Raw genomic sequence first — 27,003 nt, 5'->3', positions numbered from 1 at the left:
ACCAAAAACATCAGTAAAACTCCTTTGGTCACTCAAGACCTTTGATGAACTCGTATTTATTGGAAGAAATTAAAATGATAAAGATAAGCATTTAAAGGTTCATCTGTCATTGTGTGGATGTGTTATATCATGTTTTTATTTTATTATTGTAGGTTCCACATAAGCCACAGTTTTATGGAAAAGAGTAAGTATAGAAAGTAGTACAAAAATTTTTAATGGCCAATTTTCAAGAAAAAAAAAGAAAAAAAGAAATAATAAGAAAAAAAACCCACCATATTTGTTGACTGGAATCACACTTGATGTAATGACCCACAGTTCTATCTCTCAGAAACCAGGTGTTGTCTGAAGTGGTCATTATGTTTGTGAACAGATGGTGTTTATGTTCATGACTGAAGTTTCTACTACATGTTAGTGAACATATTATTATTTTACAGATAGTGTCTTTAGTGTTCTTTTTCATGTGCAGTCGTGTCAATAATGCTCAATATGTTTATTAGGGCCTAACAGATGTTTTCTAATGAGTTCATGAACAGATGCCCTCTTTAAGTGTTCATTATTTTGATGAACAGATCGTGCATATAAAAAAGTGGTCATGTTTATTAGCAGATGTATCTATAATGCTCAATATGTTCATTAACAGATGTTTTCTAAAGAATTATGTGTTCATGAACAGATGCCTTCCTAAGTGTTCATTATGTTGATGAACAAACAAGTCTTAGTGTTCCTAAGTGCTCTTGTTTATGAACAGATGAAAATGGCATTATGAGTATTCATTATGTTGATGGTTTGTGTTGGTCATACCTCTGTTTCTGATAGTTTGTGTTGATCATACCTCAGTTTCTGATGGTTTGTGTTGGTCATACCTCTATTTCCGATGGTTTGTGTTGATCATACCTCTGTTTCTGATAGTTTGTGTTGACCATACCTCTGTTTCTGATGGTTTATAATTTGTGTTGATCATACCTCTATTTCTGATGGTTTGTGTTGATCATACCTCTGTTTCTGATGGTTTGTGTTGATCATACCTCTGTTTCTGATGGTTTGTGTTGATCATACCTCTGTTTCTGATGGTTTGTGTTGGTCATACCTCTGTATCTGATGGTTTATAATTTGTGTTGGTCTGTTTCTCATGGTTTGTGTTGGTCATACCTCTGTTTCCGAGGTTAATAGTACTCGTACCTCTGTTTCGAAGGTTTATAGTACTTGTACCTCTGTTTCCAAGGTTTATAGTACTCGTACCTCTGTTTCCAAGGTTTATAGTACTCGTACCTCTGTTTCCAAGGTTTATAGTACTAGTACCTCTGTTTCCAAGGTTTATAGTACTCATACCTCTGTTTCCAAGGTTTATAGTACTAGTACCTCTGTTTCCAAGGTTTATAGTACTCGTACCTCTGTTTCCAAGGTTTATAGTACTCGTACCTCTCTGTTTCCAAGGTTTATAGTACTAGTACCTCTGTTTCCACCTCTCGTTTCTGTTTCCAAGGTTTATAGTACTATACCTTGTTTCCGAGTTATGTACTCTACTCTGTTTCCAAGGTTTATAGTACTAGTACCTCTCTTTCCGAGGTTTATAGTACTTCGTACCTCTGTTTCCAAGGTTTATAGAACTCGTACCTCTGTTTCCAAGGTTTATAGTACTCATACCTCTGTTTCAAGGTTTATAGTACTAGTACCTCTGTTTCCGAGGTTTATAGTACTCATACCTCTGTTTCCAAGGTTTATAGTACTCGTACCTCTGTCTGTTTCCAAGGTTTTTAGTACTAGTTTCCAAGGTTTATAGTATTCATACCTCTGTTTCCAAGGTTTATAGTACTCGTACCTCTGTTTCCAAGGTTTATAGTACTCGTACCTCTGTTTCCAAGGTTTATAGTACTCGTACCTCTGTTTCAGGTTTATAGTACTAGTACCTCTGTTTCCAAGGTTTATAGTACTCGTACCTCTGTTTCCAAGGTTTATAGTACTCGTACCTCTGTTTCCAAGGTTTATAGTACTCGTACCTCTGTTTCCAAGGTTTATAGTACTCATACCTCTGTTTCCCAAGGTTTATAGTTTCCAAGGTTTATAGTACTCGTACCTCTGTTTCCAAGGTTTATAGTACTCGTACCTCTGTTTCCAAGGTTTATAGTACTCGTACCTCTGTTTCCAAGGTTTATAGTACTCGTACCTCTGTTTCCAAGGTTTATAGTACTCGTACCTCTGTTTCCAAGGTTTATAGTACTCGTACCTCTGTTTCCAAGGTTTATAGTACTCGTACCTCTGTTTCCAAGGTTTATAGTACTTCGTACCTCTGTTTCAAGGTTTATAGTACTAGTACCTCTGTTTCCAAGGTTTATAGTACTCGTACCTCTGTTTCCAAGGTTTATAGTACTCAGTACCTCTGTTTCCAAGGTTTATAGTACTCGTACCTCTGTTTCCAAGGTTTATAGTACTCGTACCTCTGTTTCCAAGGTTTATAGTACTCGTACCTCTGTTTCCAAGGTTTATAGTACTCGTACCCTCTGTTTCCGAGGTTTATAGTACTAGTACCTCTGTTTCCAAGGTTTATAGTACTCGTACCTCTGTTTCCAAGGTTTATAGTACTCGTACCTCTGTTTCCAAGGTTTATAGTACTCATACCTCTGTTTCCAAGGTTTATAGTACTCGTACCTCTGTTTCCAAGGTTTATAGTACTCGTACCTCTGTTTCCAAGGTTTATAGTACTCGTACCTCTGTTTCCAAGGTTTATAGTACTCGTACCTCTGTTTCCAAGGTTTATAGTACTCGTACCTCTGTTTCCAAGGTTTATAGTACTCGTACCTCTGTTTCCAAGGTTTATAGTACTCGTACCTCTGTTTCCAAGGTTTATAGTACTCATACCTCTGTTTCCAAGGTTTATAGTACTCGTACCTCTGTTTCCAAGGTTTATAGTACTCAGTACCTCTGTTTCCAAGGTTTATAGTACTCGTACCTCTGTTTCCAAGGTTTATAGTACTCGTACCTCTGTTTCCAAGGTTTATAGTACTCGTACCTCTGTTTCCAAGGTTTATAGTACTCGTACCTCTGTTTCCAAGGTTTATAGTACTCGTACCTCTGTTTCCAAGGTTTATAGTACTCGTACCTCTGTTTCCAAGGTTTTATAGTACTCGTACCTCTGTTTCCAAGGTTTATAGTACTCGTACCTCTGTTTCCAAGGTTTTTAGTACTCGTACCTCTGTTTCCAAGGTTTATAGTACTCGTACCTCTGTTTTCCAAGGTTTATAGTACTCGTACCTCTGTTTCCAAGGTTTATAGTACTCGTACCTCTGTTTCCAAGGTTTATAGTACTCGTACCTCTGTTTCCAAGGTTTATAGTACTCGTACCTCTGTTTCCAAGGTTTATAGTACTCGTACCTCTGTTTCCAAGGTTTATACTCGTACCTCTGTTTCCAAGGTTTATAGTACTCGTACCTCTGTTTCCAAGGTTTATAGTACTCGTACCTCTGTTTCCAAGGTTTATAGTACTAGTACCTCTGTTTCCAAGGTTTATAGTACTCGTACCTCTTGTTTCCAAGGTTTATAGTACTCGTACCTCTGTTTCCAAGGTTTATAGTACTCGTACCTCTGTTTCCAAGGTTTATAGTACTCGTACCTCTGTTTCCAAGGTTTATAGTACTCGTACCTCTGTTTCCAAGGTTTATAGTACTCGTACCTCTGTTTCCAAGGTTTATAGTACTCGTACCTCTGTTTCTTTTAGTACTCTCTCTGTTTCCAAGGTTTATAGTACTCATACCTCTGTTTCCAAGGTTTATAGTACTCACCTCTGTTTCCAAGGTTTATATAGTACTCGTACCTCTGTTTCCAAGGTTTTATAGTACTCGTACCTCTGTTTCCAAGGTTTATTAGTACTCGTACCTCTGTTTCCAAGGTTTATAGTACTCGTACCTCTGTTTCCAAGGTTTATAGTACTCGTATACCTCTGTTTCCAAGGTTTATAGTACTCGTACCTCTGTTTCCAAGGTTTATAGTACTCGTACCTCTGTTTCCAAGGTTTATAGTACTCATACCTCTGTTTCCAAGGTTTATAGTACTGCTCATACCTCTGTTTCCAAGGTTTATAGTACTCATACTACCTCTGTTTCCAAGGTTTATAGTACTCGTACCTCTGTTTCCAAGGTTTATAGTACTCGTACCTCTGTTTCCAAGGTTTTATAGTACTCGTACCTCTGTTTCCAAGGTTTATAGTACTCGTACCTCTGTTTCCAAGGTTTATAGTTAATACCTCTGTTTCCAAGGTTTATAGTACTCGTACCTCTGTTTCCAAGGTTTATAGTACTCGTACCTCTGTTTCCAAGGTTTATAGTACTCTACGTACCTCTCTTCGTTTCCAAGGTTTATAGTACTCGTACCTCTGTTTCCAAGGTTTATAGTACTCGTACCTCTGTTTCCAAGGTTTATAGTACTCGTACCTCTGTTTCCAAGGTTTATAGTACTCGTACCTCTGTTTCCAAGGTTTATAGTACTCATACCTCTGTTTCCGAGGTTTATAGTACTCGTACCTCTGTTTCCAAGGTTTATAGTACTCGTACCTCTGTTTCCAAGGTTTATAGTACTCATACCTCTGTTTCCAAGGTTTATAGTACTCGTACCTCTGTTTCCAAGGTTTATAGTACTCGTACCTCTGTTTCCAAGGTTTATAGTACTCGTACCTCTGTTTCCAAGGTTTATAGTACTCGTACCTCTGTTTCCAAGGTTTATAGTACTCATACCTCTGTTTCCAAGGTTTATAGTACTCGTACCTCTGTTTCCAAGGTTTATAGTACTGTACCTCTGTTTCCAAGGTTTATAGTACTCGTACCTCTGTTTCCAAGGTTTATAGTAGTACTCGTTTCCTCTGTTTCCAAGGTTTATAGTACTCATACCTCTGTTTCCAAGGTTTATAGTACTCATACCTCTCTGTTTCCAAGGTTTATAGTACTCATACCTCTGTTTCCAAGGTTTATAGTACTCGTACCTCTGTTTCCAAGGTTTATAGTACTCGTACCTCTGTTTCCAAGGTTTATAGTACTCGTACCTCTGTTTCCAAGGTTTATAGTACTCGTACCTCTGTTTCCAAGGTTTATAGTACTCGTACCTCTGTTTCCAAGGTTTATAGTACTCGTACCTCTGTTTCCAAGGTTTATAGTACTCGTACCTCTGTTTCCAAGGTTTATAGTACTCATACCTCTGTTTCCAAGGTTTATAGTACTCGTACCTCTGTTTCCAAGGTTTATAGTACTCGTACCTCTGTTTCCAAGGTTTATAGTACTCGTACCTCGATCTTTCAGTTTCCAAGGTTTATAGTACTCGTACCTCTGTTTCCAAGGTTTATAGTACTCGTACCTCTGTTTCCAAGGTTTATAGTACTCGTACCTCTGTTTCCAAGGTTTATAGTACTCGTACCTCTGTTTCCAAGGTTTATAGTACTCGTACCTCTGTTTCCAAGGTTTATAGTACTGTACCTCTGTTTCCAAGGTTTATAGTACTCGTACCTCTGTTTCCAAGGTTTATAGTACTCGTACCTCTGTTTCCAAGGTTTATAGTACTCGTACCTCTGTTTCCAAGGTTTATAGTACTCGTACCTCTGTTTCCAAGGTTTATAGTACTCGTACCTCTGTTTCCAAGGTTTATAGTACTCGTACCTCTGTTTCCAAGGTTTATAGTACTCGTACCTCTGTTTCCAAGGTTTATAGTACTCGTACCTCTGTTTCCAAGGTTTATAGTACTCGTACCTCTGTTTCCAAGGTTTATAGTACTCGTACCTCTGTTTCCAAGGTTTATAGTACTCGTACCTCTGTTTCCAAGGTTTATAGTACTCATACCTCGATCTGTTTCCAAGGTTTATAGTACTCGTACCTCTGTTTCCAAGGTTTATAGTACTCGTACCTCTGTTTCCAAGGTTTATAGTACTCGTACCTCTGTTTCCAAGGTTTATAGTACTCGTACCTCTGTTTCCAAGGTTTATAGTACTCGTACCTCTGTTTCCAAGGTTTATAGTACTCGTACCTCTGTTTCCAAGGTTTATAGTACTCGTACCTCTGTTTCCAAGGTTTATAGTACTCTACCTCTGTTTTCCAAGGTTTATAGTACTCGTACCTCTGTTTCCAAGGTTTATAGTACTCATACCTCTGTTTCCAAGGTTTATAGTACTCGTACCTCTGTTTCCAAGGTTTAATAGTACTCGTACCTCTGTTTCCAAGGTTTATAGTACTCATACCTCTGTTTCCAAGGTTTATAGTACTCGTACCTCTGTTTCCAAGGTTTATAGTACTCGTACCTCTGTTTCCCAAGGTTTATAGTACTCGTACCTCTGTTTCCAAGGTTTATAGTACTCGTACCTCTGTTTCCAAGGTTTATAGTACTCGTACCTCTGTTTCCAAGGTTTATAGTACTCGTACCTCTGTTTCCAAGGTTTATAGTACTCGTACCTCTGTTTCCAAGGTTTATAGTAGTACTCGTACCTCTGTTTCCAAGGTTTATAGTACTCGTACCTCTGTTTCCAAGGTTTTATAGTACTCGTACCTCTGTTTCCAAGGTTTATAGTACTCGTACCTCTCTGTTTCCAAGGTTTATAGTACTCATACCTCTGTTTCCAAGGTTTATAGTACTCATCGTACCTCTGTTTCCAAGGTTTATAGTACTCGTACCTCTGTTTCCAAGGTTTATAGTACTCGTACCTCTGTTTCCAAGGTTTATAGTAACTCAAGTACATATCCTCTGTTTCCAAGGTTTATAGTACTCGTACCTCTGTTTCCAAGGTTTATAGTACTCGTACCTCTGTTTCCAAGGTTTATAGTACTCGTACCTCTGTTTCCAAGGTTTATAGTATTTCATACCTCTGTTTCCAAGGTTTATAGTACTCGTACCTCTGTTTCCAAGGTTTATAGTACTCGTACCTCTGTTTCCAAGGTTTATAGTACTCGTACCTCTGTTTCCAAGGTTTATAGTACTCATACCTCTGTTTCCAAGGTTTATAGTACTCGTACCTCTGTTTCCAAGGTTTATAGTACTCGTACCTCTGTTTCCAAGGTTTATAGTACTCGTACCTCTGTTTCCAAGGTTTATAGTACTCGTACCTCTGTTTCCAAGGTTTATAGTACTCGTACCTCTGTTTCCAAGGTTTATAGTACTACTCTGTTTCCGGTACCTCTGTTTCCAAGGTTTATAGTACTCGTACCTCTGTTTCCAAGGTTTATAGTACTCGTACCTCTGTTTCCAAGGTTTATATAGTACTAGTACCTCTGTTTTCCAAGGTTTATAGTACTCGTACCTCTGTTTCCAAGGTTTATATTGTACTCGTACCTCTGTTTCCAAGGTTTATAGTACTCGTACCTCTGTTTCCAAGGTTTATAGTACTCGTACCTCTGTTTCCAAGGTTTATAGTACTCGTACCTCTGTTTCCAAGGTTTTAGTACTTGTACCTCTGTTTCCAAGGTTTATAGTACTCGTACCTCTGTTTCCAAGGTTTATAGTACTAGTACCTCTGTTTCCAAGGTTTATAGTACTCGTACCTCTGTTTCCAAGGTTTATAGTACTCGTACCTCTGTTTCCAAGGTTTATAGTACTCGTACCTCTGTTTCCAAGGTTTATAGTACTCGTACCTCTGTTTCCAAGGTTTATAGTACTCATACCTCTGTTTCCAAGGTTTATAGTACTCGTACCTCTGTTTCCAAGGTTTATAGTACTCGTACCTCTGTTTCCAAGGTTTATAGTACTCGTACCTCTGTTTCCAAGGTTTATAGTACTCATACCTCTGTTTCCAAGGTTTATAGTACTCGTACCTCTGTTTCCAAGGTTTATACTAGTACCTCTGTTTCCAAGGTTTATAGTACTCGTACCTCTGTTTCCAAGGTTTATAGTACTAGTACCTCTGTTTCCAAGGTTTATAGTACTCGTACCTCTGTTTCCAAGGTTTATAGTACTCGTACCTCTGTTTCCAAGGTTTATAGTACTCATACCTCTCTGTTTCCAAGGTTTATAGTACTCGTACCTCTGTTTCCAAGGTTTATAGTACTCGTACCTCTGTTTCCAAGTTTATAGTTACTCGTACCTCTGTTTCCAAGGTTTATAGTACTCGTACCTCTGTTTCCAAGGTTTATAGTACTCGTACCTCTGTTTCCAAGGTTTATAGTACTCATACCTCTGTTTCCAAGGTTTATAGTACTCGTACCTCTGTTTCCAAGGTTTATTAGTACTCGTACCTCTGTTTCCAAGGTTTATAGTACTCGTACCTCTGTTTCCAAGGTTTATAGTACTCGTACCTCTGTTTCCAAGGTTTATAGTACTCGTACCTCTGTTTCCAAGGTTTATAGTACTCGTACCTCTGTTTCCAAGGTTTATAGTACTCGTACCTCTGTTTCCAAGGTTTATAGTACTCGTACCTCTGTTTCCAAGGTTTATAGTACTCATACCTCTGTTTCCAAGGTTTATAGTACTCGTACCTCTGTTTCCAAGGTTTATAGTACTCGTACCTCTGTTTCCAAGGTTTATAGTACTCGTACCTCTGTTTCCAAGGTTTATAGTACTCGTAACCTCTCTGTTTCCAAGGTTTATAGTTACTCGTACCTCTGTTTCCAAGGTTTATAGTACTCGTACCTCTGTTTCCAAGGTTTATAGTACTCGTACCTCTGTTTCCAAGGTTTATAGTACTCGTAACCTCTGTTTCCAAGGTTTATAGTACTCGTAACCTCTGTTTCCAAGGTTTAATTAGTACTCGTACTAGTTTCCAAGGTTTCTAGTACTCGTACCTCTGTTTCCAAGGTTTATAGTACTCATACCTCGATCTGTTTCCAAGGTTTATAGTACTCGTACCTCTGTTTCCAAGGTTTATAGTACTCGTACCCTTAACCTCTGTTTCCAAGGTTTATAGTACTCGTACTCTGTTTTCCGAGTTTTTAGTACCTCGTGACCTCTGTTTCCAAGGTTTATAGTACTCGTACCTCTGTTTCCAAGGTTTATAGTACTTCATACCTCTGTTTCCAAGGTTTATAGTACTCGTACCTCTGTTTCCAAGGTTTTATAGTACTCGTACCTCTGTTTCCAAGGTTTATAGTACTCGTACCTCTAGTTTCCAAGGTTTATAGTACTCGTACCTCTGTTTCCAAGGTTTATATAGTACTCGTACCCTCTGTTTCCAAGGTTTATAGTACTCATACCTCTGTTTCCAAGGTTTATAGTACTCGTAACCTCTGTTTCCAAGGTTTATAGTACTTCGTACCTCTGTTTTTCCAAGGTTTATAGTACTCGTACCTCTGTTTCCAAGGTTTATAGTACTCGTACCTCTGTTTCCAAGGTTTATAGTACTCGTACCTCTGTTTCCAAGGTTTATAGTATTCATACCTCTGTTTCCAAGGTTTTATAGTACTCGTACCTCTGTTTCCAAGGTTTATAGTAATACTCGTACCTCTGTTTCCAAGGTTTAATAGTACTCGTACCTCTGTTTCCGAAGGTTTTATAGTACTCGTTTCAATCCTCTGTTTCCAAGGTTTATAGTACTCATACGTACCTCTGTTTCCAAGGTTTTATAGTATTCATACCTCTGTTTTCCAAGGTTTATAGTACTCGTACCTCTGTTTCCGAAGGTTTATAGTACTCGTACCTCTGTTTCCAAGGTTTATAGTACTCGTACCTCTGTTTCCCAAGGTTTATAGTACTCGTCATTTCCAAGGGTTTATAGTACTTCCTCTGTTTCCAAGGTTTATAGTACTCGTACCTCTGTTTCCAAGGTTTATAGTACTCGTACCTCTGTTTCCAAGGTTTATAGTACTCATACACCTCTGTTTCCCAAGAGGTTTTATAGTTTGGTAGTACCTCTGTTTCCAAGGTTTATATAGTACTCGTACCCTCTGTTTCCAAGGTTTATAGTACTCATACCTCTGTTTCCAAGGTTTATAGTACTCGTACCATCTGTTTCCAAGGTTTATAGTACTCGTACCTCTGTTTCCAAGGTTTATAGTACTCGTACCTCTGTTTCCAAGGTTTATAGTACTCATAACTCGTACCTCTGTTTCCAAGGTTTATAGTACTCGTACCTCTGTTTCCAAGGTTTATAGTACTTGTACCTCTGTTTCCAAGGTTTATAGTACTCGTACCTCTGTTTCCAAGGTTTATAGTACTCGTACCTCTGTTTCCAAGGTTTATAGTACTCGTACCTCTGTTTCCAAGGTTTATAGTACTCGTACCTCTGTTTCCAAGGTTTATAGTACTCGTACCTCTGTTTCCAAGGTTTATAGTACTCGTACCTCTGTTTCCAAGGTTTATAGTACTCGTACCTCTGTTTCCAAGGTTTATAGTACTCGTACCTCTGTTTCCAAGGTTTATAGTACTCGTACCTCTGTTTCCAAGGTTTATAGTACTCGTACCTCTGTTTCCAAGGTTTATAGTACTCGTACCTCTGTTTCCAAGGTTTATAGTACTCGTACCTCTGTTTCCAAGGTTTATAGTACTCGTACCTCTGTTTCCAAGGTTTATAGTACTCGTACCTCTGTTTCCAAGGTTTATAGTACTCGTACCTCTGTTTTCAAGGTTTATAGTACTCGTACCTCTGTTTCCAAGGTTTATAGTACTCGTACCTCTGTTTCCAAGGTTTATAGTACTCGTACCTCTGTTTCCAAGGTTTATAGTATTCATACCTCGATCTGTTTCCAAGGTTTATAGTACTCGTACCTCTGTTTCCAAGGTTTATAGTACTCGTACCTCTGTTTCCAAGGTTTATAGTATCGTACCTCTGTTTCCAAGGTTTATAGTACTCGTAACCTCTGTTTCCAAGGTTTATAGTACTCGTACCTCTGTTTCCAAGGTTTATAGTACTCATACCTCTGTTTCCAAGGTTTATAGTACTCGTACCTCTGTTTCCAAGGTTTATAGTATTCATACCTCGATCTGTTTCCAAGGTTTATAGTACTCGTACCTCTGTTTCCAAGGTTTATAGTACTCGTACCTCTGTTTCCAAGGTTTATAGTACTCGTTCCTCTCTGTTTCCAAGGTTTATAGTACTCGTACCTCTGTTTCCAAGGTTTATAGTACTCGTACCTCTGTTTCCAAGGTTTATAGTACTCGTACCTCTGTTTCCAAGGTTTATAGTACTCCATACCTCTGTTTCCAAGGTTTATAGTACTCGTACCTCTGTTTCCAAGGTTTATAGTACTCGTACCTCTGTTTCCAAGGTTTATAGTACTCGTACCTCTGTTTCCAAGGTTTATAGTACTCGTACCTCTGTTTCCAAGGTTTATAGTACTCGTACCTCTGTTTCCAAGGTTTATAGTACTCATACCTCTGTTTCATATGTTTATAGTACTCATACCTCTGTTTCCAAGGTTTATAGTACTCGTACCTCTGTTTCCAAGGTTTATAGTACTCATACCTCTGTTTCCAAGGTTTATAGTACTCATACCTCTGTTTCCAAGGTTTATAGTACTCATACCTCTGTTTCCAAGGTTTATAGTATTCATACCTCGATCTGTTTCCAAGGTTTATAGTACTCGTACCTCTGTTTCCAAGGTTTATAGTACTCGTACCTCTGTTTCCAAGGTTTATAGTACTCATACCTCTGTTTCCAAGGTTTATAGTACTCATACCTCTGTTTCCAAGGTTTATAGTACTCGTACCTCTGTTTCCAAGGTTTATAGTACTCTACCTCTGTTTCCAGGTACCGATCTGTTTCCAAGGTTTATAGTATTCATACTCTGTTTCCAGTTAGTTTATAGTACTCATAGTACCTGTTCAGCTCTGTTTCCAAGGTTTATAGTACTCGTACCTCTGTTTCCAAGGTTTATAGTACTCGTACCTCTGTTTCCAAGGTTTATAGTACTCGTACCTCTGTTTCCAAGGTTTATAGTACTCATACCTCGATCTGTTTCCAAGGTTTATAGTACTCGTACCTCTGTTTCCAAGGTTTATAGTACTCGTACCTCTGTTTCCAAGGTTTATAGTACTCGTACCTCTGTTTCCAAGGTTTATAGTACTCATACCTCTGTTTCCAAGGTTTATAGTACTCGTACCTCTGTTTCCAAGGTTTATAGTACTCGTACCTCTGTTTCCAGGTTTATAGTATTCATTCCTCTGTTTCCAAGGTTTATAGTACTAGTACCTCTGTTTCCAAGGTTTATAGTATTCATTCCTCTGTTTCCAAGGTTTATAGTACTCATACCTCTGTTTCCAAGGTTTATAGTATTCATACCTCTGTTTCCAAGGTTTATAGTACTCATACCTCTGTTTCCAAGGTTTATAGTATTCATACCTCTGTTTCCAAGGTTTATAGTACTCGTACCTCTGTTTCCAAGGTTTATAGTACTCATACCTCTGTTTCCAAGGTTTATAGTACTCGTACCTCTGTTTCCAAGGTTTATAGTACTCATACCTCTGTTTCCAAGGTTTATAGTACTCGTACCTCTGTTTCCAAGGTTTATAGTACTCGTACCTCTGTTTCCAAGGTTTATAGTACTCGTACCTCTGTTTCCAAGGTTTATAGTACTCGTACCTCTGTTTCTGAGGTTTATAGTACTCGTACCTCTGTTTCCGAGGTTTATAGTACTCATACCTTTGTTTCTGAGGTTTATAGTACTCGTACCTCTGTTTCCGAGGTTTATAGTACTCATACCTCTGTTTCTGAGGTTTATAGTACTCATACCTCTGTTTCTGAGGTTTATAGTACAGTGAATCACCTCTATTTATAATCTATCTACTGGGAGGCTGCTGCAGATCAAGGTCACTGTGGTCTTAAAATAGAACAGAGCTTGTTGATACTGATAATTTTGTAGAAGCTTGTTTATTTGCCGGTTTTTATAAGTCAATTATGTGTTATTGGTTGATCATTATTATGATTACTAACAGGAGTCCTTCATTAAGTATTTACAGACAAGTTTGATTTGTTTTCTCCAAACACAATATGCTATGATGTGAAGTGGACAATACAAGCTCATAGATAGGAATAAGTTCTGTGAGCTGGGTTCCAAAACCAATTTGTAGTGTAATAGTTATACTATATAGTTTGGCTATATATATCTTAGTAAGACTCAGTTTTGGACCATCAGCAGACAGAAAGTAAATACTGGATACTCAAGTCAGAATCTTTGATACATAATCTGACTACTTTTTATAGAATACATCCTGATCAGGAATTAAGGTTTGCTGTTTACACTCCAACTATCTGCTGTATCATAAATATAAATAACAAATTTACTCAACCTCCACAAACAAGATTACAGCGTAGGCCTAATTACTGCACCCTTAATGCAGTAGACCTATACTAGCGAAGCCTGATAATGTCAACATGTTCAGGTACACCTGAAAGGTTAAAACTCAGTTTATAAAATTCAGTTCAGTGTTGATCAATACTTACTGTTGTGTGATAATACCACCAAAACATTGGCTAATTAAACTTACCGCCACACTTAAATGTCATCAGACCAGCTAATTACAAACGATGATTAAAACAGAACTGACTAATGATGCTGACGATGGTTTGTGTCACAGCACACTAATTATATAATGCTGTAAACAATTGCAGGTTCCAAGCAACAGTGGTTTAGTGCTTGTCTGTTAGAAGATTGGTTTGTTTTTATCCCTCTGATGGGATTAGTCTAAAACAAATAGTCCACTGTTTTTTACATTTAAAAAACTGTCTTACAAAACAAGATAACTGTAGGGCCATCTAATGCATCGGCTTGCAACCAGCAGCTATTAAATTTGTGAATGACCTTGACCTTGCTCTGTTGTCACATGTCAAGGTGTTTGTCTTGATACTAATTCACCTAGTGTCATGGTTTCATAAGGAGATCAGTTTGTTCAGAAGAATGATTTTTACTTCTTTATTTGAGTGTTCATATATAAAAAGTTGTTGAGATGGTTAGACGATGAGTCTAAAAAATACTAAAAGAGCAACTTTGTAGCATCCATGTTACCTTTTGAGTAATCTCTAGAAAATCACAGCATCAAAGGCTCATTGCTTTGAATGGTAAAAATGGGAAAATATTGTCAACAAGTGACTGAAAAGTAATACCCTAACATTGATGACAAAATATTATTGATGGATCAATATTAATACCAAAATATATTAACTTTACAGATACCATGGTAACGTGACCCGAGATGAAGCTGAGAGGTTGTTATGTGAGGGAGATGGGTGTTACCTAGTAAGGAAGAGTGATCGAGCACCAGATGCATTCACACTTGCTATCAGGTAAAAAGGCCTCAATTTACCTTTTGTAAGGTAAAATATAGTTAGACTTCTCATAGTCTATAGGATGGCTTAAAAATTGTGTTTCAAGAGTATTTCATTTAGATGATTTAATGTTAGATTTTAAGTTCAATTTAAACATGGTATCCATGTAACACATCTTTTAGATCAAATTGAATATAACCAGGCTTTAAAAACTGCTTTTACATAGATAATATGGTACAGAGATTATGGAACCAAAATCAATATGGGCAGAAGTATCTTTAAGCGAGTTTGACACATCTTAATATAGTATAAGGGAGGTAACTCCTATTTATTTGACATGGAACTCTTGTTTATACAGTTTTGATAAAGTGAATTGAATTGTCTTTTACAGATTTGATGGTCAAACCAAGAACTTTAAGCTTTATTATGATGGAATGCACTATGTGGGAGAGAAAAGGTTTGATACTGTACATGACTTAGTGGCAGATGGACTAATCCACTTTTACGTGGAATCCAAAGCAGCCGACTATATTGCATCTCTTTCTAATGAGTCCAACTATGCAGAATCACCATATTTAGCATACAGTGCAAAGAAGAAACGACTTCAACGATCTCAGAAAACAGTGGTTTCCAGAAAAATTGAACATACAGATTCAGGAAACGCCAATGTTGATGGTCCAAATAGACTTAGTAATGGGTCCAATGGGACAAATGTTCAGGCTCAAGGGGTAAGTATTTCACTGTCAATGTGTACATCGGGTATAACATCCTCGTCTTCTTTTTCTATATAACATGGTTATATAGATTTTATCTGTTGCTGAGGCATGTTTCGAGCCTCTATCACACATCCATGAGTGAGGCGCCAGATCAACACAGATCATCAGTCGAGGACAGTGGATGACAATCCGCCATCTCCATGTGTGTAAGCATTCCGCGACATCCAGCACCATCCGACATGGTCATTCTGGTCTAATTTTTTCACCAGGACTATTCTTCACAGATAAGAATTGTCTGTATATATTCACGACTGATCTGTGTAATTCCATGCTACAACTGAGATGTCTGTGTAAGGTAGCAAAGTATTCATGTCATGTTCGGGTCATATGTGTACAGTTTTCTGATGAGAAGCTAAACAACATTCACAGTGTAATACAGAGAAGGTTAGACAGTTGACACAGACACTGCCGGTATCAACATGGTATGATCCTGGGGCTGCCGGAATGACCACAGAATCTATATAGATGTACACTTATGGTTAGTTGTAGAGAGACTAGTGGTATTATACATGTCAGCATCATGTTTTGACCATGTTGACACCAGCATCACACTTTTACAGAAACATCCCAGATGATCTAAATGTCCAATTTGTGTTGATCGGGCATTTCACCCATGAGGTGTGTAAGGAACTTTAATACTGTGTTATAATATAATATGTAGTTATGATGTGTAGTTATTTAACATCAATTCTGTTTTACAGCAAGTTATAGAAGATGAGGAGGATGATATTCTGTCTAATGTCCATGAATTTGAAAAGGCACATAATTTTAAGGTAGGTTTAATTCTTTCTTACATTGATGTGAATTTACAATTAGGTCTAATAACTGGTATTTCTGCACTCATTCTCGAATTTGATTACGTTTGTATGGTAAATGATAGGTAAAAGATATTTTCATGTTGTCTCTTGTCCTTTCAGACTCAAAACTTTATGGGGCTTCATTGGTGTGACTATTGTGCGAACTTCATGTGGGGTCTTTTAGCTCAAGGGGTCAAATGTCAAGGTGAGTAAAAGATGTTGTATTTTGAAAACATCACAAACAAGAGTGACACAAACATCCATCTAACATTTTAAGCACAATCTTCTTGATCATCTGTGCAATCTCGCTTAGATAATCACTTAAAATTAATGCCGATAAATTTATTGTAGAGTGAAGATTGATCTGTAGGTACGAACACCTCCATTTGTTTATAATCACAGTCTAGAAAACGCTTGAATTGTTACATTTGACTTTCGCCGCATCATCAACTTTCAAACTGGCGTAGGGGAAGCAACTCGTATATAAAAAAATGCATTTGATGTAATTTGAAGTATTAAAACGATTAAAGTTATTTTTACACAAAAATTAACAAATAATATATAGTTTTACGGTAATGAAGTGGTATATTTAGTTGAAGATAATGTGTTTAAATTTTGAAGCGAGGGCGAGAGCCGCCATATTGCACCATAATAAAATTTTACTGACCCCCTATAAAGTGATAGGGGGTCACCACGTGACGGCTCTCCGCCAATCATTTGGGGACATTTCTGTCCGAGGTGCTATAAATATCCATATCTGGGCTTGAATTTCAAGGTGAATTGAAGAGATTTTAATATCAATATTAGGGAAATTTCATCATTAATTATATGTCATTTTAGTAAGTATTATGTTTGAATTGAAGAAGTTTTGCATTGATTGACTCTGTTTGTCAATTTTGTCAGATTGTGGATTTGAAGCTCACAAAAAGTGCTCAGAGAAGGTACCTAATGACTGCATGCCTGACATTAAATTTGTGAAGAATCTATATGGAGCTGATCTGACCACGGTGGTTAAGGCGAGGAACACCCCTATTCCCGTGGTCGTGGAGAAGTGTATCAAAGAAATCGAATCCAGAGGTATGTTTTGTATGTTACATTGGCACCTTCTTTTGTATTTACACAGTATTTCTCATTTTAGGGATAACATAAACAATAGAAATAATAAGGTCAAAATAACATAGAAATAAACTGGTAAAGGTGTTGAAATACAGTAATGATCTATCAGGGTACATATATTATGTTTTGTCAATTGAAATTGATATTGTAAACGTGAATATGTGTACTTGAATGATATTTTGCTAAGTAAGCTTTAACACAGTTAACAGAATGATAATGTTAATGCTGCATATCTATATAGTGTAATTATTCATATGACAAAATCTGCACATGTTGATATAACATTTTCTTGTCACGATTAATTCCACTTTCCACTTCCAATTGATCCATGTAGTATATGTTGTCTCAGTATTCTACATTTTGGATATGGAGATTGGATTAATTTACATCTATCCTCTCATAGCTGACATTGAATTGATTGAGGTATTAAGATCCCCTTGTTGTATTTCTAAAGGCCTGGATTCTGAAGGACTGTACAGGATAGCTGGTCTACACGATGAAGTGGAAGGTATCAGGATGGCATTTGACAAAGGTAACTTGATAACTGACAATTTCTTCAAAGCTGTCATGAGATACACTGATATCATTATTAGTATGGCATTGCAATGAGACTGTCAATAATATGGTTTTACTGTATGTTCAATATCTAAAGTAAGAATTCCTCATACATATAGGATATTACTTACATGAGTGATCATTTCATGTGAGATTTAATGAAACGAGTCTAAGAAGTTTCATAAAATCTCATTTGACATGAACACAAATTTAAAATACTTTTTATCACATAGCTATAAATACCTACATAGCAGAGAATTTCACATCAAGATGTATTCCAAAATTCCAGTAGAGGCTGCCATTTTGTTCCGCCGTCCTCGTAATCCTGACGTCACGCCATGTTACCAGGCGTAATTTAATTGTTTCTGTATGATGTCACAATGAATTTTCAGCCAATGAAAATTGCTCCAGGTCATATTACACTAGTGACATACGCAAAAAAAATATACGGGGGAAATCACTGGATATAGGGCATGTGATAAAATTAAGTATTGAATCAGCAATTAAAATGTAGACAATTTTCTGAACATTTAATACATGTAATTCACTGTGGAATGAATTTAGAGTATGAGTTAAGTAGAAATATTTTACTTCTTCCATTTAGAGATATAAAAAGGAAACAGTTGTGCATGTTTAGCTATAATTAAGTTAAATATCTGGGAATATTTCCTGTATAAGCTGGATCTGTTATACTATGGAAGAAAATATTTGTTTTTGTAGATGGAGAGAATACAGACATCAGTGTGAACAAATACGAGGACATCAATAGTATCACTAGTGTCCTCAAACTGTACTTCAGGCTGCTTCCCATACCACTTCTCACCTTCGATGCATATAAATTCATTATTGATGCCATAAGTAAGTGTATTACTGGGCCAACAAGAGGGATTACAGTATGATAATAAGATATAATTAACTTATTTCACAATTGTTTTAAAATGAATAAAGTTGATTTGATAAACATAATCTAGTAACTTGATATACTATAGATTTACAATGAAATAGATTCTACAGTAAAGGTGATGTGTAAAGAGTCTTTAATCTACTGAATTATTTCATATTCATAAAATTATTTGATGCAAGCTATAGACTAGAGGGGATGATTGAGCCATCTCCTGTAAAATGGACTTTGTGTTACAGAGCGAGATGACCTACGGTCAAGGGATTTAATCATCAAACTGAAGGAAGGACTTGCTATCTTACCCCCTGCCCACTATCAGACACTTAAATACCTCTTAGCACATCTTGTTCGGTAAGTATCTTATACGTGAAATGGTTTGGGTAACTCGGTAAGTGACATGTCCAACTTCATACCATTGGTAGGAAAGCTTGGCTGAGTAGGAAATCTTTTACCTGGAGTTACTTCCCTTTAAACACTTCCTGTAAGCCTACACCGCATCTGTTCCATTGATCACTGGAAGTACCACTTTAAGGTTTGAGTAGAAATTGTCTTTGAAAACTTACAGAGTTAGGGTTTCAAACCCATTCATGTACAAATTGATAACTTGAGCATTTTCATTTACACATCTGGACGAGATAATTTAACATTTTGAACTACTCTAATGTAAAAAACGCTAGATTCCAAATTATGAAAAACAATAAATTTGCATGAATTATATTAATATCATGTATAACATGCTATTGCTTCTTTTATTTCAGAGTAACAGATAAGAAATCCAAGAACATGATGGGAGCAGACAACTTGGCGATCGTATTTGCTCCCACCTTGATGAGAAGTCCAGACACCAACCCAATGATCAGTCTAATGGCCGCCCAGTTTGAACAGAAGTGTGTAGAGCTGCTACTGGTCCATTATCGAGAACTATTTTCTAGAATGAGCACGCAAATCAGTGTTGACATACCAAGACTTGACCCTTCACGCTTAGTCGACCATGTGTGATGAAAAGACCTCAAGAAGCTTGAAATTGTTTATTATTGCAAAACATTTATATGACTTAGATGATTTTATTAAAGTGCAAGAGTTCAAGTGATGCAGATGATGTTTTTTTTCTCTGGATGTGTGATATTGTGATGATAACTCTTGGCCATGTATATGATGTGTAGTCATATTTATAAATCAGAATTACATACACAATTAAATCCTAATTTACAAAGATTTGACCTCATCATGTATGTTTTATTAAGTCTACTAATATATACATCTGTATGATTAATGTCCGTAGTGTTTCTGCTGCTAATATTGTGTATGCTTTCTCAGCTGAGTGAATGTTAGAGTTTGGCTGTGGAGATCAAATATTTACAGAAGTTTCTGATAATCAATATATCACACTTTCCTTTATCTGTATACCTGGAGAATGACTTTCTTCTTTGGAAGATTAGCATCTTTAAAATGGCAATGTTGATTTTAAACTTTGACACTAAATACTAACAGTAATGTGATATTTATTGACATTTAGACAATTTTGATTTTGTAATGATTCAGTAATTATGATAAAGCATCAAGCAGTTATAGCTTAAAAAATATGGGTCTATAAAATGAAGAAGGTAAACTTTATTGAATATAAGCATATTAGATTTAATTTGTTGCTTGTGACCTGTTTCATTGTAACCTGCGATTTTAATGACTGAATGCTTTTTACACTGTCAAACCATTTGTCTTTAGTGTATCTAAATTCCATTTTATATTAGATAGAAGTGTATACTGAATTTAGATACTGTATACTGAATTTAGATACTATATACATGTACTGAATTTAGATACTGTATACTGAATTTAGATACTATATACATGTACTGAATTTATATACTGTATACTGAATTTAGATACTGAATACTGAATTTCTATACTGTACTATACTGAATTTAGATGATATATACTGAATTTATATACTGTATACTGAATTTAGATACTGTATACTGAATTTATATACTGTATACTAAATTTAGATACTGTATACTGAATTTAGATACTGTATACTAAATTCAGATACTGTATACTGAATTTATATACTGTATACTAAATTCAGATACTGTATACTGAATTTAGATAATATTTACTGAATTAAGCCAGTAATTTTTGTTGCAAAAAAAGAAAAAGAAAATATTAGTAGGACATGAAACAAGAATATTAGATTTTAACCAACAAAGATTGGTGATCATGAGAAGAGAGCATAAGACTAACACACTACTTATCATTTTGTAGATTAAATTTCCAGGACCACACTGGTCCTACAAATTAGCTGAAATATCATTCCCACTAAAATTACTGGCTATAAAAACCATGTACTTTTTGTGCATGTATTTCTTGTAGAGTTTTGCCAGGTATTTACAAAAACCACCGCTATATTGATAGAATCAAACTGATATTGTTACTAATTGATATTCCGATTTTGATATTCAAATATCCTTACTCTGCAGCAGTATGAGATATCTTTATCTAATTTCATGTTATAAGAGCATTCTTTATCTCAAACGTTGTTTGTTGATTAGTCTGTAGTTTATACACGGTTGTCACAACTCTTTAGTGGTATAACTGTTGTTCAGTGGTGATAATTGATTATATATATGCTTGTGCTAGATTGCAGCCGTTAGCATAGTTTGCTTTAACATAAAGCTCCAAAATTTTAGTTTTATATCTTAGTACAAGTGTTGAATTATTAATAACGTTCTAGGCCACATACAATTACCTCTTCAAGGGTTTCTAATATGTGGTCTTCTATCAAAGTCACTATTTTTTCAGCTTTTCCTTTTATAAATGATAACTTCTGAGGTAAAAGCATTCAGAATGAAGACAACAAGACGCCATAGAATTCTAGCTCAGAATCATGGAGCCAATCTCTTATATGATTTTATTTATTGTTATTGTCTATTTTATTTATAATTCTTTCATAACAATCACTTAAGTGCAATAAGAATCAAAGGTACTTCAAACCGGTATGGATGTTTTATTGATGTAGCATCAAGGTAAAGTCAAGATATTTATTTATACTTGCAGTCTTTTTTTGTACTGTTTTGTTAGGTTCTTTGTTCTGTGTTTTAAATTACGTTACATTTTATGTATTTTGAATTCCTACATTTATATTCCTGAAGGTCGTTGCCTGATGAAGGTCATTTTCCACCAAATTAATGGCAGTCTAAAATAGTCCTTTCTATAAAAGATGTAATGTATAGTCTTGTTGCTGTTATTTGAAAAATCAAACAACAATGTACCAATTCTTGTTCTCTTTATGTGATTTTCATGTAAAAATGTCAATTCAAATATATTCACTTCATGTAATGTTAATCAAAATTATGATCTAGGAGTATATAGTGTATACACTCCACCATGGTAATATGATGTAACCCTAGCAAAGGCCACAAAATGGAACTTGGATGGGATTTTATTAAAAAAAATGATTTTGCGAAATATCGGCATCCAGTCCAAAAATAAAACAAACATTGAGAGTAGAGCTTAGAAAAAATTCCAAGTGGAAAACTAGTGTCACATGTTTGAAAGCCATAGGCTGCAGTGACTTTTCTGAGTTGTTTTGATTCTGTGATGTTTCTGAGAATTTGATGTTACATAGGTATTACAGAAATAACCACCACAGATAAAAATAATGCTATCAAAATTACAAAACCAATTTGCCCGAGTAAATACTTATGCTACTTATATAAAGATACTAAATTCATACCCTATCAGAATCACCAATTTGTCGGTGTAATGACCACTTTGACAGTAACCCAATGTCGGAATACGTTGCCTTGCTTTCATTGGTGATTATTTACCATGATGCTCATAAATACCATAGAAGCTAAATGCCATACGTATATAAATATATACACACATGTCCTTGCTGCCATGTTAGCTTCTTAGCTTGATATTTATTTCATACATGAAAAATGGATTGGTTTTTGAAAGTAGATTGTATTTGGTAATTTGTTTAATATCTCCATGCTCGACCAATTCACATATATTTATTTAGATATTATGAAAGAAATTGATATTAAAATTTACAAGTAAATAATGCTCCTGGCTGAGGATCATGAAACAAACTTTTTTAATTTTTTGCCAAGCCAATCACAAAATATGTAACTTTTATATGACATGTATGATTGGCTGCGACTAAATTTTACCATAGTCCAGACTGTTTCATGATCTTAGAAATGATATTTTGAAGTATCAACTCAAAGTTTACATACACGCATAAAGAAACTGAAACATGATTTTATCAGCCAGCCTTTGTATTTTGGTATCAGATATTAGGACGTTATTCTGTAGAATATTTTTATATAGTCTGTTATGTTCCTTTTGAGCTTAGGATGGATGATATATAATAAAAATCAATTTCTTAATCTACCATCCACTAGACCAAGTGTTTAAAAAATTTAAAATGCTTCTGATATTACCATGAATCATTATACCTTTTATATTATGTAACTAGTAATTAGTATTTGCATTCTACACACAATTTAAAGCTATATATTTGTAGGCTTGTTCTTGAAAGCTAATTCAGAGTTTACAAATGCATGTATATTCATTTTTTGTATTTCATCACATCATGTTTATGTCATTCATGGTTGAAACAAAATTGTGAATAATAAAGAGATGTATCAATTTTGTTTGATTACAGTATTTAAATACAAATGATGTAAGATTTATGAAGTTAGCAATAACATATTGTAACCATGGATACGTTTTTTGTGTTATATGTTAAACATTACAGTACCCTTCTGTGGTAAGCCTGGATAGTTTCCATCATATGCAGCCCCATATCTAGTAGTCTAGCCCAGCCCAAACCTGTCTTTACATCCCTGTGCCTAAAATACACTGATATGTTTAAGGAACCTGACATAGGTATCCATAGCTCCTAATTGAACTTAATTAAGGTAGGTCTGAACTCCCTAAGGGTCGGAGGGTTAAAGTGATAAAAAGAACATTTAACTGTTTAAATTAATGAATAAAAGTATATCTGGAAATATTTTACTAATATTGCTCAAATTTACTAGAAGGTCCCTTTTTGAAGATATGCTTGATTTTTATTGTAGCCCAAGGGTCTTATGAAATCGACAAAAATCAAGTATAAATTTGTTTACTTAGATGTTGATCTGGATCCAATATGGTTACAATACAGGTCCTCTTGGCCTGTCTTTTAAAACTTTATATCCAATTGTTGTCCCAAGGATCATTTTATCGTTTTTGTGTTCCACATGTTTAGGAACACTAATTTATCCTCTGTTTATTGCCTTGAGATTTTTTCTATCTCAAGTTTCCTATGGTATGTATGCTATTGTCTCCATTAGGCTTGCCTTCTGTCTTGTTTATTTTCAGTAGGTTTCTATGGGCGTTTTTAGGGCAAGTTCTTTTTCTATTTGTCACACTGGGCGTATTTCTGTAGGTTCCTGTGGCTTATTTTTGTCCCAATGGGCGTATTTCTGTAGGTTCCTGTGGCCTATTTTTTGTCCCAATGGGCGTATTTCTATAGGTTCCTGTGGCTTATTTTTTGTCCCAATGGGCGTATTTCTGAATGTTCCCGTGGCTTATTTCTGTAGATTCCCGACTTAAGTTCTGTTAGTATCTCTGGCTTATCACAGATATTGTGTGCATAATATGTGGAAGCTACAATTTATTGTTTATGTGAGAATGTAATCAAAGTATTGTGGATGTTGATATTGTTCTCAGATCTGTCAATAAAATATATATGTTCTTCAACGACATATCGGTATTCATTGTTATTCCTTGTGATAACAAAACTTGACAGCCTTTTGGTGATTTTGTGTCTATAGTACATGTAATATGAACTGCTACACATATTACTAGTGATATAAATTTTAATGTACCCTTAAACTCAAATGTCCCTTTCAAGCGAAATTAACTAACATAAAATTTATCAGATATAATTGTTATTATAAATTCTTTTGTCATAATATGGCCTGTCTTTGAATGATTCCAAACGCATACTAATCAAGAAATGAACCATTTAAAAATAAAATGGTTCACCCGAAAATAATTACGATATCTACACCCCTGGACTATCTCATCGTGAAATTGAAGACAGCTCAATTGAAAACATTTGACCAATCACAGGCTAGCAAAGATTTCCTTTGAAGACCACAGAGAGAGCGACGCCTAACATCAAAAATACGTTGTATACCCAAATGACGCAATTAGGACAACGCAGGAACAAACACAGGATTTCACTGTTAATGCTTAATCTTCCTATGGAACTGAATTACACGTGCTCTGCTTTCCTTTTTAACCATGACCTTTCTATCGAAAATATGTCGATTTATAAATCCCTGTCAGACCAAAACAAAAACAAAAAAACAAACAAACTAAACTAAAGCAAGTCGTGCGAAAAAGTACTAGTCTAAAATTAGGACTTGTGACTTGGTGACACTTTCTAAACACAACAAATAGAATAACACCCAAAAATGTTCCTTGACCTTAATACAAATCTATAGAACCAAATAAGTCGTACAGAAATATCACTATGTCTTTTTGACTACGAGATAGTGTTCTCAAAATTTTCCAATCCTGTTCCTTGGAATTCACACTCCCAACCAATAATCTCTTAAGTTAATCTGATATTATGACACCCACAAGGATAAAAACACATTACATTTGATTACATAAACAATTTAAAATGTCGAGGCAACAAAAAGAATCAAACGTCTGGAGTTTCCTTTTTAGGATTAATTAGAGCCATAAAAGTATCTTGTCACCCCAGAACAATACTTTTCCAAGTAAAACCGCTCAGGTATTGTTATTCATCAAAATTAAAACGAAAAGCACCATAGCAGCAACATCGTCTCTTTGACAAAGAATAGCCAATTAGTTCATGACGTAGAAATTAAATGAACAACGGGTCCAAAATTGTTAGCAGGCCCCACTAGCCAATGGATGTAACTGGTTTCCTCTTATATAATTCCTCACTACGCTTGCAGGAACTAAAAGTATCTTAGACAATGTAACCTCTCCAATATCTGAACCCATAAGAGTACATAGATCATTACAACAATGCTCCTAAAGAACTGGCCAGGTAAGATGCAATGGTCAGTCTATAGTAATATTGGGTTAATTTTAGCAAGAAATTTGATCATGAGGTTAAGCACTATATTTAGAAAGAATGTTGATGAAATCCAGGACACACACAAGATAACTATGAGACGTATGATACTTAAACACACTAGAATAACCGTTTCTGAGATTTATCCATTAACCAATATTTCAATATTAACTGAAGTCGACTCCATGAGACTGTTTCTTCTGTTCATGTAGTTGTCTATCTGATAGCTACCTGTCGGAGTATCTATGTCTGGAGCGTCCAGTCAAACCAAACACACATGGAATGATCGAGTTATTCATCGAGTTGTGTGTTTACTAACATTACGTAAGTATCCTGCTTTACCTGGCCTCACCTTCACCATGAGTTACCTTTACGATTCAGTACATGTACCTTCCTCTTCTTGGTGAGTATCTTAATAAATATCCATGACAAACAAAGATGTCGACAGAAAAAAAAAAAAAAAAAACCAGCGACGAACGTTAACCAATGACAGCGTGACGAGTCACTGCAAAAGCAACCTTTCTCTGATACTTTTTATCACTGAAGAGGAATATAAACCTAAGGCACCAACCTAGCTAAGATGTGTCTTACAGACGTAGATAACACTGCATATTACTGACATTGTGACTTAGACAGATAATACCCCCCTAAACACGAGGATTAAAAACTATTACTCAAGATGTTCAATCAGTAGTACTGATTTCATTATCTATGTTCAATCAGTAGAGCTGATTTCATTCTATGTTCAATCAGTAGAAATGATTTCATTATCTATGTTCAATCAGTAGAGCTGATTTCATTCTATGTTCAATCAGTAGAGCTGATTTCATTACCTATGTTCAATCAGTAGAAATGATTTCATTATCTATGTTCAATCAGTAGAGATCATTTCATTATCTATGTTCAATCAGTAGAAATGATTTCATTATCTATGTTCAATCAGTAGAGCTGATTTCATTATCTATGTTCAATCAGTAGAGCTGATTTCATTATCTATGTTCAATCAGTAGAGCTGATTTCATTACCTATGTTCAATTAGTAGAGCTGACTTCATTACCTATGTTCAATCAGTAGAGCTGACTTCATTACCTATGTTCAATTAGTAGAGCTGATTTCATTACCTATGTTCAATCAGTAGAGCTGATTTCATTAACTATGTTCAATCAGTAGAGCTGATTTCATTATCTATGTTCAATTAGTAGAGCTGATTTCATTACCTATGTTCAATCAGTAGAGATCATTTCATTATCTATGTTCAATCAGTAGAAATGATTTCATTATCTATGTTCAATCAGTAGAGCTGATTTCATTATCTATGTTCAATCAGTAGAGCTGATTTCATTATCTATGTTCAATCAGTAGAGCTGATTTCATTATCTATGTTCAATTAGTAGAGCTGATTTCATTATCTATGTTAAATTAGTAGAGCTGATTTCATTATCTATGTTCAATAAGTAGAGCTGATTTCATTATCTATGTTCAATCAGTAGAGCTGATTTCATTATCTATGTTCAATCAGTAGAGCTGATTTCATTATCTATGTTCAATCAGTAGAGCTGATTTTATTATCTATGTTCAATCAGTAGCGCTCATTT

The 27,003-nt window shown here is 35.6% G+C and overlaps 1 protein-coding gene across 4 annotated transcripts in view; it reads left to right on the top strand.

Annotated features, from left to right (window-relative positions):
* Positions 1–24,056, top strand: part of LOC138320587 (N-chimaerin-like) — an 81,702-nt gene extending 57,646 nt beyond the window's left edge. For 3 of the 4 annotated variants that reach the window (XM_069263665.1, XM_069263663.1, XM_069263664.1), the window contains 10 exons: positions 153–184; positions 14,060–14,173; positions 14,547–14,883; positions 15,633–15,704; positions 15,849–15,933; positions 16,632–16,805; positions 17,299–17,376; positions 18,120–18,257; positions 18,540–18,651; positions 19,059–24,056. In XM_069263665.1, the coding sequence (XP_069119766.1) occupies positions 153–184; positions 14,060–14,173; positions 14,547–14,883; positions 15,633–15,704; positions 15,849–15,933; positions 16,632–16,805; positions 17,299–17,376; positions 18,120–18,257; positions 18,540–18,651; positions 19,059–19,299 (1,383 nt within the window). In that variant the 3' untranslated portion in view covers positions 19,300–24,056. The remainder of the gene's footprint in view (positions 1–152; positions 185–14,059; positions 14,174–14,546; positions 14,884–15,632; positions 15,705–15,848; positions 15,934–16,631; positions 16,806–17,298; positions 17,377–18,119; positions 18,258–18,539; positions 18,652–19,058) is intronic. The other variant, XR_011208215.1, reaches the window with a different exon arrangement.
* The last annotated feature ends 2,947 nt before the right edge of the window (positions 24,057–27,003 follow it).

The sequence above is a fragment of the Argopecten irradians genome, chromosome 4, assembly GCF_041381155.1.
Source record: "Argopecten irradians isolate NY chromosome 4, Ai_NY, whole genome shotgun sequence".
NCBI lineage: Eukaryota > Metazoa > Mollusca > Bivalvia > Pectinida > Pectinidae > Argopecten > Argopecten irradians.
Note: the sequence above shows the minus strand (reverse complement) of the source record. Positions and strands in the feature narration are given on the sequence as shown.